This window comes from Scyliorhinus canicula, chromosome 17 (assembly GCF_902713615.1).
Source record: "Scyliorhinus canicula chromosome 17, sScyCan1.1, whole genome shotgun sequence".
Lineage (NCBI taxonomy): Eukaryota > Metazoa > Chordata > Chondrichthyes > Carcharhiniformes > Scyliorhinidae > Scyliorhinus > Scyliorhinus canicula.
Window position 1 is genome coordinate 23,486,056 of NC_052162.1, and position 17,733 is coordinate 23,503,788.

Here is a 17,733-nt window from a genome sequence, read left to right on the forward strand (position 1 = left end):
TGAGATTGCGCCGCGCATCTAACGGCACTTAGTGCCAGAACTGAGCCCCCAGAGCTTCTCGGCGTTACTGGCTTTCTCGCCATTCGATTCGCCAGGCGCACATCTCAGCGTCTCGCCGCTAACAAGAGGGAGCTACTTTGAAACACTCCCTCACCATTCATTCCCAGTCAACACGCAAGCCTGGCAGCACACAGCTCTCTCCTCGCTTTGGAGAAATTCTGTTCCCCCGAGGGGGTCGGAGGGCCAGCCCCAGGGTCAGCAATGCCACCTGGGAGGCAGTGGAAGCGGCTATCAGTGTGGGCAGCATGACCAGCGTCCAGTGTCGGGAGAAGACCAACAACCTCCGCTAAGCTACAAGGGTAAGTAACCTGTCTCCTGGCATCAGTTCTGTCTGCCACCCCTTAAAATCCCCCCCCCCCCGGCCACACAAATCACTGGCTGACACCTCGCACCCTCCCCACACCCCAACCTTTGTGTTTGCTCCTCAAAGCCCACTGGCAGCCACCAGCACAACGTCTTCACGTCCAGGTATGGTGCCCACACATGTCACCTGCTACTGACCCCCGCCCGACCCATCAAGCTTGCAGCTCTCTTTGTCCCCGCAGGATAAGATAGCCCATAATAAGCAAGAAAGGCCAAGACAGCGGGGGGGGGGGTGGAGTACCAGTGATTCGAGTCCTCACCCCCTATGAGCAACGGGCCTGGAAATTGCAGGGTTGACGGAGGAGAGGGCAGACACTGTCAATGAGGTTGGCCTGCGCAGCAGAGATTAGGATCCATTGCCCCTGTCGAGGGTGAGTTGTTCATGTCAGACAAAGTGATCCCTCCCTCTCACTGACCACATGTCCATTGTCTCGCACGATCTCCGTCTGATGGAGCCATCCGGAGTCATTTTCCCCCTGCCACCCAAGAGACCACCTTAGAGGAGAACTCTGAAGAGGCGATCGCCCCCACCTTCCACCAGCGTACGGCACACACCTTGGTGGGGGCCATTAGTGGACAAGTTTCTGGGCACAATTGGTGAACACCACACACACTGCTGTTGGAGCGGGAGTCCCAGAGACAGTGAAGGATAGCCGGGTGGAGGAGTCCCAAAGGCTATAGACGCAGAAGATGATGCTGACATTGCAATGCACCGAAGCCAACACTGCTTAGGTGGCAACTGTAGAAGAAAGCCTGGAGCACGGCGACTGCCTCTTGGGTGGTGGTGCCCAAGGCATGGCTCAGTCTGTGATGACCACGGCTGAGGGGGGGGGGATGGGGGGGTGATGTGTGGTGCGGGGGGGGGGGGGGGGGCGCACTATCTGTAGCTGGGAGGAATGGAAATGTCAAATGTGCACAATTAAAATATGATATACCTGATACATGCGAAGCCTCTATCATGTTAATCTTCAGCGTGGACCTGCCTGCACCCTCACCACTTGTTGCCCTCGGCTCCCCCATCTCCCAGGCACAGTGGTCCAGAATCAAAAGCCCCTGTTGCAGACCCTGTGCTGTCAGCAAAAAGCCAGGAGTCAGACTTTTGCAGATACTGAGGAGCATGAGATTTCATCACAGTGAGTGATCATCACTCCTTTACCTTGTATGGTGAAGGATAGCTGACAATGCCGCCACAGATCCCATCACCATGGGGTGATGTTACATTGATCCTTGGAGGGTGGAACAGGGTAGTTGCGAGGGGGGCGGGATGTGGGAGGGTTGAATGGGGCAGGGAGGAAGAAAGGAAATGGGTGGGATGGAGCTGAATGAGCAGGAGGGGTTGTTTGGGAGGAATGACGGATTGGGTGGGAAGGAGGGGAGATTGGGGGGAGGGAGGGATTGGGGATGGGGGAATTGGGTGGGAAGGAGGGGAATGTGAGGGAGATTGGGGGATGGAGGGATTGGGGATGGGGGGATTGGGTGGGAAGGAGGGGAATGTGGGGGAGATTGGGGGATTGAGGGATTGGGGATGGGGGAATTGGGTGGGAAGGAGGGGAATGTGAGGGAGATTAGGGGATGGAGGGATTGGGGATGGGGGGATTGGGTGGGAAGGAGGGGAATGTGGGGGAGATTGGGCGATTGAGGGATTGGGGATGGGGGAATTGGGTGGGAAGGAGGGGATTGCAAGGAAGGAGGGGCGTTTAGGGATGTGGGATTGTGGGGTTGGGGGTGAGACGGACAAAACCTCGTCTTATGAGAATCGAATGAGGATGAGGGCCTTCCTGGGCCGCTGGGCATTCCGGACCCTTGCCGCCGTCTAACCTCCATCTTGCGGCTCCTCCTGCATGTCCTCCCCAGGCTCGTCCTCCACCCCTTCCTGTTCTGCCTCCTCAGACAAGGCACCATGTCACTGCTCTACCTGCTCCAGCACATCGCCCCACTGCTGTGCCAGGTTGCAGAGGGCAGAGCAGACCACCACAAAGAGGGAGACTCTCTGGGGAGTGTACTCTATCTAGGGCACCACCAGAGTGGTCCAGATATCAGAAACATATTTTGAGCAGTCCCACGCACCGCTCAATGACAGCATGGGTGGCAGCATGGGCCTCATTATGTCGGGTCTCCGCTCCGGTCTCTAGGCCTCTGCACTGGCGTCATCAGCCAGGACCTCAGTAGGTACCCCTCATCGCCCAAAAGCTAACCCATCACCTTGGGGTGGTCCTGAAAGATACCGGGGATCTCCAAGTGTCCCAGGATGTAGTTGTTATGCACGATACCTGGGAAGCGTGCAAACCTGCATGATACAGAAGGGGTGGTCGCACACGAGTTGAATATTCAGAGAGTGGAACCCCTTCCTGTTAATGAAGGGCATGCCCTGATGGCCCGGTGAGTGCAAGGCGACATGCGTACCACCTATTGCCCTCTGGACCTTGAGAATATTTTTTTAATTAAACGGGACAACAGGGAGGGCGTCACGGTGGCACAGTGGTTAGCACTGCTGTCTCACGGCACCGAGGACCCGGGTTCGATCCTGGCCCTGACTCACTGTCTGTGTGAAGTTTGCACATTCTCCCCGTGTCTGCGTGGGTCTCACCCCAACAACCCAAAGATGTGCAGGGTAGGTGGATTGGCCATGCTAAATTGCCTCTTAATTGAGAAAAAAAATTGAATTGTGTACTCTAAATTTAGTTTTTTTAAACGGTCAAAAGTAACAAAGATTTGAAAATCAGCTACGTAACATTCCAGATACCACACTAATCATTAAACGACATGGAAACTTCACTGTTTCATATTGGTACCAAGACAAAGCTACATCAGCTCATTTTCACAAACAAAAACAAATGTACAGTATATGTTATCATGTCCAGAACGCTGCCATAGAAATGTCCATCGATGTGTGACTTGTTCCACGTATCAGTGCCAATCTCCGTGCAGATGCTGCAGCTGTTTAGGCCCCTCCCACACGACCCAATCTCACCGGAACCCAAATCCTGGCATCCACATATTTCACCGGCGCTCAAGGTGCAGTCGACCATCCTTGACTTCCAGTGTGTTTAAGCCGCGGTGACGTGCCAGTTACACACAACACTCACCACACCAGCAACAAAAACATCAGCTATCTGCAAAAGCATTTCTTCACTGGTGTCAGATGGCCCAGTTGGAGCAATGCCGCGCACCAGGTCCTGCAGCGTCTCTTTCTTCAAACCGGATTGCGTTCTGGACTCGTACGTCCCTCTGAGCCCAGTGTTCGAGGACCCAGGTACCTTCGAAAAAATTGTCCTCCTTTCCCCTACAGAAAAAGAAGGAAATAGCAACAGTAGCCTCCAGCAAGCAACAAACGGTGCTCTCACAACAAACAAGGCCAGTTCTTCATTAGCAGTAGCCTTCACCTGTGAAGCTAGAAGCTGCTCACAGTCAAAGGGAGTTAAAGGGACCATCAGCATAGCACCAAAAACAGGGCTGTGTCCTGGAAGTGTTTGGTAGGACAGCCAGGCAGCAGCCATATAATCGTGCCCGATATCTCACTGCGGAGCCGGTTAATTCGTGGGAGGCTGTTGCATTAGAATTCGATCTCGTTAATGAGATGGAAATGAATGCAAATGAGGGTTAAGGATATGCGTGCCATATTTGGGTGTGATCTGGAATTCGTAATCGGGAGCGGCCCGGCGCGAATCTCGATTTCGGCCTTTCTCGCTCTATAACCAACGCGCCCATATCCGCGCCGGACGCAATGCAGCGGTTAAATTGCACAGTAACAGTCACAGAAAATGTCATTTGACTCCAGGGAAAATAGATCAATCAGAAGCATAAATGCATCTTTATGAAGTGTTTTTTTTTAGCAAAATAGCACTAGATCTGCTTCAAGTGCCTGTTATGGGTACATGAACATTCGCGTGTGCTCTCCCATATTCAATCCCTCACTTCAGCTGACCTGTTGGGCAGTGGTCAAGAGTTAGTGGCTTGCTGAACCTCTGGGAGAGTGGAGTTGAAACAGTGGAAACAGGTTACACTATACTGGGAAAGAGTTCTCTGCTCAATTCTATCTAATGGGTGGGGAATGGAAGGTCAGTGAGATGCTACGGGGGGGTCAACGTTCTGAAGGGAGAACATTGACTTTGATATTTACAAAGCTTGTAAAGTTCCGGTATGTTCTAAATGCCTGGGTAAATACTCTGCTTTCCCACATGTGGATAGTGTGTACACTGGGCAAGCCCAGCTTTAAAAGGGTTGCTGTTCCCTCTGACATACCCTCTTTGTGACTGTGCTGTGATATCCTTTGAGTTGTCCTTCAGTGATCGATTTGTGTCATGGTGTAATTTTCCCCCTTGTGAAAATTTGGTGTGAGTTGAGCGTGCCCCCTGTGAGAGCAGGTGGTGGTGCCACCTCTGTGAGTGTCTGCACAAGTTGGGTGCAGTGCCCCCTTTCTGAGTTCACTTCACCGTGGAGAAGATTTGTCAACATTTCGAAAACTAAGTTTGTTTTCCACCAGGAATGTCACTGAGTTTGCAGCTGTTCCGTGCTGGCAGCGAATCGCACCCCGACGCCGGAACGCTGCGGAGAATCAGCACCATTGGCGCCGGCCGGGGGCCGCTCTACGAGGCCCCCCCGCCGATTCCCCACACAGGATGGGCCGAGCGGCCATAGCGAAAAACCCGAGTCCAGCCGGTGCCGATCTAACCTGGTCTTACCCGGCGGGACCTCGGCTCGGAAGGGTCCAAGGACGGCCTGTAGTGGGGGGGGGGGGGGGGGGGGGGGGGGGGGATGGGCTGTCCGACCCCGGGGCCCACACCGATTGACAGGCCGGCCTCTCGGGCTGGGGGCCTCCGTTGTTCCGCGCTGGCCCCTATAGCCCTACGCCATGTTGCGACGGAGCCGGCGCGGAGAAGGGAGAAACCGCACATGCGTGGAAATTGCACCGGTCCCACCGCGCATGCGCAGACTGGCGACTCTCATCTGACGCCGGGATCGGCAGCTGGAGCAGCGTGGGTTGCTCCAGTGCCTTGCAATTGCTGATCCTGAGGCCCCGTTGACACCGTCGAGAAACACTACGGCATTTACGACGGCGTCAACACTTGGCCTCAGGATCAGAGAATCCCACCCCCTGTCTCTTCACTAGCCATGTGGTCACAGGAGCAGGTTATCAAAACGGCACTGGTATGTTTTTATCCTGTTAATGTCATCATTGTTTCATGTTTGACAGGGGCCCCCAGGTCTTCCAGGCTTTCCCGGAACCCCTGGTATTCCAGTAAGTATTAACTATTTCAACATCATCCTTCAGCGGTCTTTATTGAAAATTTCTGCTATGGGTGCTTTGCGATTTAAATTTTGTTTTTACCATTTTTCATTAAAAATGGAGTTTCGTGATTCAGAAAAATGAACAGGGCAGTACATTGGTTTATTCATAGTCACCCCAATACCCTCTGTCTTTTCATTTTCTATGCCTTCTAATCTCCTAATATATTTTTTATTTACTCCCTTGTTGAGTTCCTCCCTTGTTGAAATCAAGACTTTTTTTAGCAAACAATTTTATTGAGGTATTTTAGGCATAAAGAAAAAGTGACATTGTACAGTACAAAAAAAAAGAAGTCAAGACACACATTACAAATTAAACATAGTGCAAACCACAGCTCTGTTCACGCTCGGACCTGCCTCAATATCCCCCTACTCTACTCTACTCTACCCTTGGGCCTGGTGCACGACCTTAAACTGGATCAAGCTGAGCCTGGCGCATGTTGCGGTTGTGTTTACTCTGCTCAGGGCGTCTGCCCAGATACCGTTCTCCATCTCCTCCCCGAGCTCCTCTTTCCACTTAAGCTTCAGGTCCTCGGTCTGCGTATCCTCAGCTCCCATTAGTTCCTTGTAGACGTCTGAAGCTCTACCCTCTCCCACCTCTCCCCCAGAAACTACCCTGTCCTGCCTCCCCTTCGGCGGGAGACTTGGGAAGGACGGCACCAGTCTGCGTACAAAATCCCTCACCTGCAAGTATCTAAAGTCGTTCCTTTTCGCCAGCCCAAACCTCTCCTCCAGCGCCCTCATGCTCGGAAAGCCCCCCGTCCATGTTCCCTGGGGCAAATCGGTGGTTGCCGCAGGTTGGAGTCCACACCGATGCCCTTGCCTCCCCTACATGCCTCCTCCACTGGCCCCAGATCCGAAGAGCTGCCACCACTATCGGGCTGGTGGAGTACTGTGCCGACGAAAGCGGCAGAGGCGCCGTGACCAGGGCTGCTGAGCTAGTGCTCCTGCACGAAGCAGCCTCCATCCATTCCCAAACCGACCCCGCACCCACCATCCATTTCCTTATCATCGCTATGTTGGCCGCCCAGTAATAGTTACTGAAGTTCGGCAACGCCAGCCCCCTTTCTCCTCTGTTCCTTTCAAGCATCACCCTCTTCACCCGCGGGGACTTCCCTGCCCATACAAATCCCAGAATAATTTTATTCAGCCTCTTAAAGAAGGACCGCGGGATAAAGATGGGGAGACACTGAAAAACAAACAAGAACCGCGGGAGAATCGTCATCTTAACAGTTTGCACCCTCCCCGCCAATGACAGCGGGAGTGCATCCCACCTCCGGACCTCCTCCCTCACTCGTTCCACCAGTCGGGACAGGTTGAGCTGATGAAACCTGCCCCAGTCCTGTGCCACCTGCATCCCCAAATATCGGAAACTCTCCCCGACTAACCTGAACGGCAACCCCTTTAGCCTACTCTCCTGCCCCCTCGCATGAATTACAAACAACTCACTCTTAGCCATGTTCAGTTTGTATCCGGAGAACCGGCCAAATTCCCTCAGGGTTGCCATAATACCGTCCATCCCCACCATTGGGTCCGATACATATAACAGCAGATCATCCGCGTATAACGAGACTATGTTCCACTCTTTCCCCCCCCCCCCCCCCCCCCCCCCCCCCCCCCCCCCCCCCACCCCCCCCCAGACCAGCCCTTTCCAGCCCCTAGAAGCTCTCAGTGCAATTGCCAGCGGCTCTATGGCCAGAGCAAACAGCAGTAGGGAGAGAGGGCAGCCCTGTCTTGTCCCATGGTGCAGTCTAAAGTAGTCCGATGTCGTCCTGTTCGTCCTTACACTCGCCTCCGGGGCCTGATACAATAGCCTAACCCAGTCGATGAACTCTGCCCCGAACCCGAACTGTCCGAGTACCTCCCACAGATAATCCCACTCGACCCAGTCAAAAACCTTTTCAGCATCCATGGCTACCACTATCTCTACCTCCCTACTCTCCGGGGGATCATAATTACGTTGAGCACCAGCTGTCTCCCCTTTACAAACCCGGTTTGGTCCTCCACAATTACATCCGGTACACAGTCCTCAATTCTGGTCGCCAAAATCTTGGCCAGTAACTTGGCGTCTACGTTGATCAAGGAGATCGGCCTGTATGACCCACAGACCTCTGGGTCCTTATCCCATTTCAGAATGAGCGAGATGGTGGCCTGCGACATCGTCGGGGGGGGGGGGGTAAACTCCCTCTGTCTCTTGCCTTGTTAAAGACCCTGACCAGCATCAGCCCCACTATCCCGGCAAATTTTTTGTAAAACTCCACCGGATACCCGTCCGGCCCCGGGGCTTTACCCGACTGCATGACCTTCAGGCCCCCCAATACCTCTTCGATCCTGACCAGGGCCCCCAGTCCATCCACCAACCCACTCCCCACTCTTGGGATGGTCAGTCCGTCCACTGCTAACCTCAAAACTGCTTTCAATTTTCTCTCTCCACTGCTATCTTCAGGTTTTTTAACTGCAGACAAGGCCCAGCCTAATCAGTCCTAGAACATAGAATATTACAGCGCAGTACAGGCCCTTCGGCCCTCGATGTTGCGCCGACCTGTGAAACCCCTCTAAAGCCCATCTACACTATTCCCTTATTGTCCATATGCCTATCCAATGACCATTTGAATGCGTTTAGTGTTGGCGAGTCCACTACTGTTGTAGGCAGGGCATTATTCCTCTGCGGACTCTATTCAACCCTTTGCAGATATAGACCTGGGGCCTTTATCTTCAGTTTCTCATGGGGATCAAGGGACTAACAGCAACAGGAAATTACGAACTTGTGCTACTTATATCCTGCCACTGCTTTGTCTTTCAAAGAGGTGGCATCTGTAAATTTGCCCCCAGCATTTACAATGGCAAATTTGTCTCTCTCATCCCAGTAGCAGAGTTGTATTTGCATCTGTCCTTTGTTGTGAACTGAGTCACTCAACATCAGAAAATTGGTCTAATGAAAGGCAGCTCAATCAATCATCTCCCTACCTAACAATCGGATACAGGCACACGGACAGACACACGCAGAAACACATTGATGTACATGTGCACACACACAGGCACACATAGTCACACATACACACACAAACACACCTGACAATATTCTGGCAACAGTACTGAAGACTTGTGCTCCAGAACCTGCTGCACCCGTAGCCAGGCTGTTCCAGTTCACCTACAACACTGGCATCTCAAAGGGCGGGACGGTGGCACAGTGGATAGCACTACTACCTCACGGCGCCAAGGACCCGGGTTCAATCCCGGGCCCGGGTCACTGACGTGTGGAGTTTGCACATTCTCCTCGTGTCTGCGTGGGTCTCACCCCCCACAACCCAAAAAGATGTGCAGGTTAGGTGGATTGGCCACGTTAAATTACCTCTTAATTGGAAAAAAAAATAATTGGGTGCTCTAAATGTATAAAAAAAACTCTGGCACCTCCCCAGCAATATTGCTCAGGTTTGACCTGCACAAAAAAAAACGGACAAATTCAACTTGGCCAATTATTACCCCATCAGTCTATTCTTTTTTTTAATATAATTTTTATTGGAATTTTTTACAGAAAATATAAAACATAACGACAAACAATGAAATGCAACAAAATAACCCATAATAACTGTGACACCCCCAGACCGTATCGGCGCATGTATCACATCCCCCCACCCCCCCAACCCTAATGAACAACAAAAGAACTTTAAAAATATTAAAATTAAATAAACAAACATAGTCATTGTCGGCCCCCCCCTTTTCCCTCCCCTTTTCCCTCCCCGGGTTGCTGCTGCTGCTGTCCCCGTATCCTATCGTTGAGCCAGGAAGTCGAGAAAAGGCTGCCACCGCCTAAAGAACCCTTGTACCGACCCTCTCAGGGCGAATTTGACCTTCTCTAGCTTAATGAAACCCGCCATGTCATTGATCCAGGTCTCCACGCTTGGGGGCCTCGCATCCTTCCATTGTAGCAAGATCCTTCGCCGGGCTACTAGGGACGCAAAGGCCAGCACACCGGCCTCTTTCGCCTCCTGCACTCCCGGCTCCACCCCAACCCCACAAATCGCGAGTCCCCATCCTGGCTTGACCCTGGATCCCACCACCCTCGACACCGTCCTCGCCACCCCCTTCCAGAACTCCTCCAGTGCCGGGCATGCCCAGAACATATGGGCATGGTTCGCTGGACTCCCCGAGCACCTGACACACCTGTCCTCACCCCCAAAGAACCTACTCATCCTCGTCCCAGTCATGTGGGCCCGGTGCAGCACCTTGACCATCAGTCTATTCTTGATCATCAGTAAAGTGGTGGAAGGAGTAATCAACAGTGGCACTTGTTCAGCAATAATCTTCTCATTTACATTCAGTTCAGGTTCCAACAGGGCCACCCAACTCCTGATGTTGTTACAGCCTTGGTTCAAACATGGACAAATGAGCTGAATTTCCAGAGGTGAAGTGAGAGTGGCTGCCCATGACATCAAGGCAGTACTTTACTGCCCATACTAACCCATACTAAACCTAACCCTGCCCCCCCACCCAACTGCACTTGGGTGTCCTCCCTCCTCCACATGTGTGTCCGTGGCCCCTGACCTGTGTTACCTAGTTAAGAATGTTCCGTTTATTGCCATGGTTTCCACTAATGCCAAACAAACATACACAAAACATTGAATAAAACATGTCATAGGCTTGTATGGGAATATGCTCTTTTCCTCTTTTACACCTCCTCCTTGTTTTTTGTACTGAAGTTGGATCATACTCTCCATTTTAATTTACAGGGGTTACCAGGTCACGATGGACCTCAGGGTATTGCAGGCATCCCAGGTTGCAATGGAACGAAGGTATGTTCTTCTCAAGTCATTTCACTCATTTCGAAAAAAAATTCTTAATCATCTTCAAATGTCAAGGAATCTTTGTTTTTGTCACACAGGGAGAACGAGGATATCCAGGTTCTTCTGGCTTTCCTGGGTCACAGGGTCATCAGGTGAGTGAAGCCAAATATCATCTGCACTGTTGCAATAAGATAGCTGCATGTGGATTCTGATGTGTTTGTTTGTTTTCCTACATTAATCTGGTGGCCGTTGTCCGCCATGGCTCCAATCCTATTTATCCCAGACTGCAGGGAATATTTATCTGAGATAGCGAGTTGATCAAAGCCTTCAAAGTGCCGAGAGACAGGTACAGAAAGCCTCCACTACAGTGATAGGCAACCGAGGTTAGTGAGTGGGCCACATGAGTGACCCTCCTTCATAAGGGTAGCACAGTGGGTAGCACTGTTGCTTCACAACTCCAGGGTCCTAGGTTCGATTCCCGGCTTGGGTCACTGTCTGTGTGGAGTCTGCACGTTCTCCCCGTGTCTGCGTGGGTTTCCTCCGGGTGCTCCAGTTTCCTCCCACAAGTCCTGAAAGACGTACTGTTCGGTAATTTGGACATATGAATTCTCCCTCTGTGTACCTGAACAGGCGCCGGAATGTGGTGACTAGGGGCTTTTAACAGTAACTTCATTCCAGTGTTAATGTAAACCTACTTGTGACAATAAAAGTTATTATTATCTCAGTGGGCTGCAAGATTGCAATTGGGCTTGTTTGCCAACCATGACTCTGTGAATAAGATTGAGTACATTCAATATGCATCAAATATTTCAGAACAAGTTATAGATAGAAAATGCTGAATTGCTTATATATTAATAGAAGTGTCATTAACTTCAAATAGTAAAAACAAAATAGAAAATACACTTTGGATGCAGAGGGAGCTGGCGGCTTCACAGTCAATGTTGTGAGCAATCAGCTTGTACCTCACTTCACTTGCTCTTGCTTTACATGCTTAGCACTTCAGTCGGACTGGTCAGAGACACATTATGCAGCCAAAATTCAGCGGCATGTGGGAACACTGTGCATGGGCAGAGATCAACGAAATACCTCATGGGCCTCACTCAGAACCCACATGGGCCACAGGTGGTCCCCGGGGCTTACGGTGGCCCGCTACTGCTCTGCTAGGTTCCCTTTCAGCATTCCCGTTTCGGGAAAAGAAACTCTCCCTTTTCAAGCCTTTCTTTAACCATCACATTCTCGTGAATCTTCTCTGGGCCTTTTCCAGGCCTGTGGGCCGCAGCAGCCGAAACCTGCAGCTCGTCCTCAATTTACAGGTGTTGGGTTTTGTGCCAGCGGTTGGCCCCAAGCTGGGAATCATTTGAGCAATTTAAATCCAGGCACGCCCAAGTCACTCCAGATGGTCTTCCCGTTGAGCCCAGTTTCCCGGTCTAGCGCCCAGCTGGTATGGGGCTGGAGAGAGGAAACCCAGGCCTGTTTCTCGGCTCGATAGGCCATATGGTCTACTCCTGTTCCTATCTCTTAGCCATATGCCCACTCCACTAAACAGTGTCTTGCTCCAACTTCGGGCATTCTTCTTTAGATATTGACCTGTTCTCCTATCTTTATATCATCATCAAATATCTGTATCCCTCCTCTTAGGCTCAGGTCAAACGTCATTTATAGAAATGAAAAAACAGTAGAGGTTCTTTGGACAATTATATGGGATGCAACGCTACCCACATTCAACTGATCTGAAAAACATAAACTGATCTGAAAACTGGATTAACTTAATTCAATTTGAGTTAACCCAGTGCAAACAGCTGGAAATAGGGCACATTTATGCCCATCTCATCCAGGGTATGACAGCCTAGAACATAGAACTATAAGAAATAAGAACAGGAGTTTGACCCCTCGAGCCTGCTCTGCCATTTAGTAGGATTATGGCACCCACTTTCCTGCCCTTTCTCCATAACCCTTGATTCCCTTATTGATCAAGAATCTACCTATCTCAGCCCTAAATATGCACAAGGATTCTGCCCCCACAGCTCTCTGTGGCAAGGGCTTCCAAAGACTCACAACCCTCTGATAGAAGAAATTCCTCCTCACCTCAGTCTTAAATTGGCATCCCTTTATCCTGAGATTATGCCCTCTGGTCTTAGACTCTCCCATGAGGGGAAATATCGTCTCAGCATTTACCCTGTCAAGACCCTTAAGAATCCTTCATGTTTCAACAATATCACTTCACGTTCTTCTAAATTCCAATGAGTAGAGTCCCAGCTTGTTTAACTTTTGCTCATAAGACAATCCTTTCATATCAGGGATCAAACGAACCATCTCTGAAGCTCTTAAGTGCGGGAAGAAATCTGGCACCTGGATGGCACGGCCAGGGCACCAGACGCACAGTGCAAAGCTGCCTGTGGGGCATCAGCAGTGCCAGGGTGCCAGCCTGGCCAGCGGCTGACCACCCCGGAACCTCTAATCACTTGGGAGACCTCCCCCCCCTCCCCCCTCCCCCCAAGTGCTGGTATGCCTTATCCCTGTTTGTGGGAACTAACACTAATCAGCGCACGGCTGGGGTCCCATCGACAAGGCCGATAGATGCCGAGTGGTCGTTCAATCTGACGTTGGCAGGGTAAGTAGGTTCTTCAGCTCATTTAACCATGCAAGACTGGATCCCACCCTCGTGGCCATCGGGAATCCCAGGGGAGGCACCCCCTCCTCCAGATCTCCCGCCACATCCCATCCCGATTCTGGCAGGACGCAGACGGTAAATCATGCCCAATATCTTCCCATAAATAAGGGGACCAAAACTGCTCACAGTACTCCAGATGTGGTCTCACCCGTACCTTGTACAGTTGCAGCAAGTCGTCTCCTACTCTTATACTCCAACTTCCTCGAAATAAGAGCCAACGTTCCATTAGCGTTCCTGAGTACCTGCTGCACCTGTATGCTCGCTTTCCGTCTTTTGTGCACAAATACCCCCAAGTCATTTGTTGCAAATTTCTGCAGTTTTTCTCCATTTAAATAATACTCTGTTCTTTTGTTCTTCCTTCCAAAATGTACCAAGTCAAATTTCCCCACATTATACTCCATTTGCCAACCTTTTGCCCACTTGCTTAATATCAGTATCTTTTTGCTGTTTGTATCCCTCTCGCAACTTGCCTTTCCACCTATTTTTGTGTCATTTGCAAATTTGGCTGCAGTACATTCGCTTCCTTCCTCCAAGTCATTAATACATATTGTAAACAGTTGCGGTCCCAGCACTGATCGCAGAGGAACCCCACTGCTTGCAGGTTGCCAACCTTATCCCCAATCACTGTTTCCTGCCCATTAGCCACTTCTCTATCCATGTCAAAACCTTGAGCTTTTATCTTATGATTTAATCTTTTGTGAGGTTCCTTGTCAAATGCCTTCTGGAAGTTCAGATACAACACATCTACTGATTCCCCTCTATCCACTCTGGTTGATACTGTCTCGAAAAGAAACTAATACATTAGTCAGACATGATTTATCTTTCATGAAGGCATGCTGCTATTACATTGTTAATAATTGATCCCAACATTTTTCCAACAATAGATGTTCAGCTAATCAGCCTATAGTTACCTGGTTCATGTATGTACATGCATGTATGAGTATGTATATGTGTGTAGTATGTATGTATATGTGTGTATGTGGGTGTTTGTGTCTGTGTGAGTATATCTATGTTTATGTGTGGGTATGTGTGTGTGTGTATATGTGTGCATGTGTGTGTGTGTATGTTTGTGTGTGTGTTGATGCGTACCTGCTAATCCATACCCGCCAAGCATATTACCTGAGAGGGAAAGAAAGCTCAATAAAGACAAAATGGCCGAGTATTGTTTGCAAAAATCAGTGAAACACATGCAGCATGAAAATATGTGTTAATAAAATGCTGCAGCAATTGAGGGAAAAAAAACCTGTCATTGAGTCAAGAACATTTTCATATTCTCTGACAATGTTTTTCCTTTTGCAGGGTCCTCCCGGGCTTCCAGGCCAAAAGGTAAGGTCTGAAAACACTGAATTGTTCATGTATTTCTTATTTGTTTGTGTAGTGGATTTAACTTAATTTAAATCACTTTTCCATGTTTTCCCCCTCCTGCATTAGGGTGACCCAGGCGACGTGTTGTCAGCGCATTTTTCAGGGCAGAAAGGAGATCCAGGACTGCCTGGGCTCCCTGGATTGCCTGTAAGTAGCAGAGTCACGTGTCTTTGTTCTCTCAAATGGTTTTCAAGTGCATTTTAATGCCTGACTGTGTGTGTTTAAGTGAACATGTATGTGATCGATGGTGTATGATTGATCGCTGGTGTGTTATGAGTCAGAACTTCGCTGCAAGCATATCTCTTAAAAGTGAAACTATTAAAGAAAAGATTGATTTAAAAAGGACTTCTCCCATTCAGGCCAACAGTTTTAATACTGTTGTCGATCTCTCGCAGATGCAGACATGTCGTAAATGTTGCATTTGGGGTGATGAATGTGTTTTGAGAGGTGGTAAAATGGTACCGCTGTCAGTGCAGAGATGGTCTCTATCAGCAGGCCTTAGCTAGAAGAGGGAGCAGTTGAATAAAAATAGTTGCCGATTAAAACTTCTTTAATTGAGCTCCACTTGCCCTGGGTGCCCCTAGAAATGGGACTTCTATTTGATTTATTTGGTAATTTAGAGGTGATGGCGGTTTAGTGGTACTTTTGCAGGACAGCGACTAAGGAACAGTTCAGGTCCCAGCTGGCGGAGATACCGGCTCCTTTCTTGGCCGGCTTTTATCTCGGGGAATAAACGAGCCCACTGTTGGGCCTCTGTCCCACAGCAGGGAGCTTGTACCACTCCATGGGCCCCTCTGGGAGATTGTGGTGATATAACCACTGTAGTTATGCGTACTTGCAGTAGGGGGATGTATGGCTGTACCTGTAATACAGGTTCCTCCGGTAAGCCCCTGCCGGCTAGCTCCGCCCACAGGGAGCTTGTGTATAAATATGCATGTGAGCCACTCAGACCTTTAGTCTACAGTTGCAGATGGAAGGACAGCATCGTACAACAATAAAGCCTCTGTTGTACCAGTCTCTCGGCTTTGAATATAATTGTTAGCGCTACAATTTATTGTTGTACGATTTCCCATTCACCACGGACATCAGAATCAAGCCTGACCGTCTGAAGCTGGATCCGCAGTCGCCTCACGCCAGAAAAGACTTTGTTCACTGGCTCGCAGTCTTCTAGGCCTACATCTCTTCAGCGGACCCTCCCCCGACGGAGGCTCAGAAAAAGCAACTCCTGTACTCCAGACTTAGCTCCAGTGTCTTTCCGCTAATTCGAGATGCGAATGACTACACCAGAGCTATGGAACTGCTCAAGGAGAACTATGCACAGTCGGCGAACACCCTGTTTGCGAGGCATCAACTCTCTACTCGCGTCCAGCATCCGGGTGAGTCGATTGAGGACTTCTGAAGGGCCCTTATACCTCTGGTACGAGACTGCGACTGCCGGGCCCTCACAGCCACGGAACACTCTGATTTACTCATGCGCGATGCCTTTGTTACAGGCATTGCATCGGACCCCATCCGGCAACGACTGCTGGAAGGGGCCGCCCTCGACCTCGCGGCCACAAAGGCCCTGGCGCTTTCCATGACGGCCGCCTCCCGTAGTGCGCGAACTTACTCCACTAGCCTCTCGGCCCACCCGTCCTACCCCTCGTGGACCCCGCAAACGGCCCCCCCAGCAGCCGCCCCCGCGCACTACGCCTGCGCTGCCCGCCGCACGCACCCCCTGGGGGTCTCCACTGTTACTTCTGCGGTCAGCAGAAGCACCCCCGCCAACGCTGCCCGGCCCGCCCCGCGACCTGTAAAGCTTGTGGCAAGAAAGGCCACTTTGCAGCGGTGTGTCAGTCCCGGACGGTCGCCGCTATCGCGCCCCCGGTCCCCTCGCCTCTGCCGCTCGCTCAATGGGCCCCGCCGTCCGCTTCCCCCGATCCCACGTGCGATCAGTGGGCACCGCCATCTTTCGCCGCCCCCGCCACGTGCGCTCCATGGGCGCTGCCATCTTCATCCACCACGGCCATGTGTGTTCCATGGGCGCCGCCATTTTGTTCTGACCCCACAACGTGCGCTCCATGGGCGCCGCTATTTTACCCACAGGTACTGCAGATGCCGCCATCTTGTCTCCAGGCGCCGCCATTTTGTCCTCTCCCCGGGACAGGGCCACGGGACATGGGTCGCTACTGCTCCTCGTCGGACTCATCTGATTCAACCGCCGATCGACCGCTGCTCGCCTCCGTTACGCTCGACCAGTCCCGTCCTCGCAACCTGGCACCCTCTTCCACATCGGTGCTGGTCAACGGCCACGTGACCTCCTGCCTCATCGACTCCGGGAGCACCGAGAGCTTTGTCCACCCGGACACGGTAAGGCGCTATTCCTTTGCGGTCCATCCCGCCAACCGGCAGATCTCTCTCGCCTCCGGGTCCCACTCTGTCCCGATCCGGGGTTTCTGCCTGGTTAAACTTACTGTACAGGGCGTGGAATTCGACCGTTTCCGTCTGTACATTCTCCCCAACCTCTGCGCGTCACTCTTACTAGGCCTGGATTTCCAGTGCAATCTCCAGAGCCTCACCCTCAAATTCGGCGGACCCCTATCTCCCCTCACCGTTTGCGGCCTCACGACCCTAAAGGTCGAGCCTCCCTCACTCTTTGCCAATCTGATCACAGATTGCAAGCCCGTCGCCACCAAGAGCAGACGGGACAGCACCCAGGACAAGGCCTTCATCAGGTCCGAAGTCCAGCGGCTGCTTTGGGAGGGTATCATCGAGGCCAGCAACAGCCCTTGGAGAGCCCAGGTGGTAGTGGTTAAGACCGGGGAGAAGCACAGGATGGTCGTGGACTACAGCCAGACCATCAACCGGTACACGCAGCTCGACGCGTACCCCCTCCCCCGCATTTCTGATATGGTCAATCAGATTGCACAGTACCGGGTCTTCTCTACTATTGACCTGAAATCCGCCTACCACCAGCTCCCCATCCGTAAATCGGACCGTCCCTACACTGCCTTCGAGGCAGACGGTCGTCTGTACCAATTTCTTAGGGTTCCCTTCGGCGTCACGAATGGAGTCTCGGTATTTCAGCGAGAAATGGACCGAATGGTTGACCGGTACGGACTGCAGGCCACCTTACCATACCTCGACAATGTCACCATCTGCGGCCATGACCAGCAGGACCATGATGCCAGCCTTTATAAATTCCTCCACACCGCATCTCTCCTT

The 17,733-nt window shown here is 51.3% G+C and overlaps 1 protein-coding gene across 2 annotated transcripts in view; it reads left to right on the plus strand.

Annotated features, from left to right (window-relative positions):
- Nucleotides 1-17,733, plus strand: part of col4a5 (collagen, type IV, alpha 5 (Alport syndrome)) — a 276,713-nt gene that overhangs the window by 108,489 nt on the left and 150,491 nt on the right. For both annotated transcript variants that reach the window (XM_038774450.1, XM_038774451.1), the window contains exons 5-9: nt 5,618-5,662; nt 10,440-10,502; nt 10,592-10,645; nt 14,464-14,490; nt 14,596-14,676. In XM_038774450.1, the coding sequence (XP_038630378.1) occupies nt 5,618-5,662; nt 10,440-10,502; nt 10,592-10,645; nt 14,464-14,490; nt 14,596-14,676 (270 nt within the window). The remainder of the gene's footprint in view (nt 1-5,617; nt 5,663-10,439; nt 10,503-10,591; nt 10,646-14,463; nt 14,491-14,595; nt 14,677-17,733) is intronic.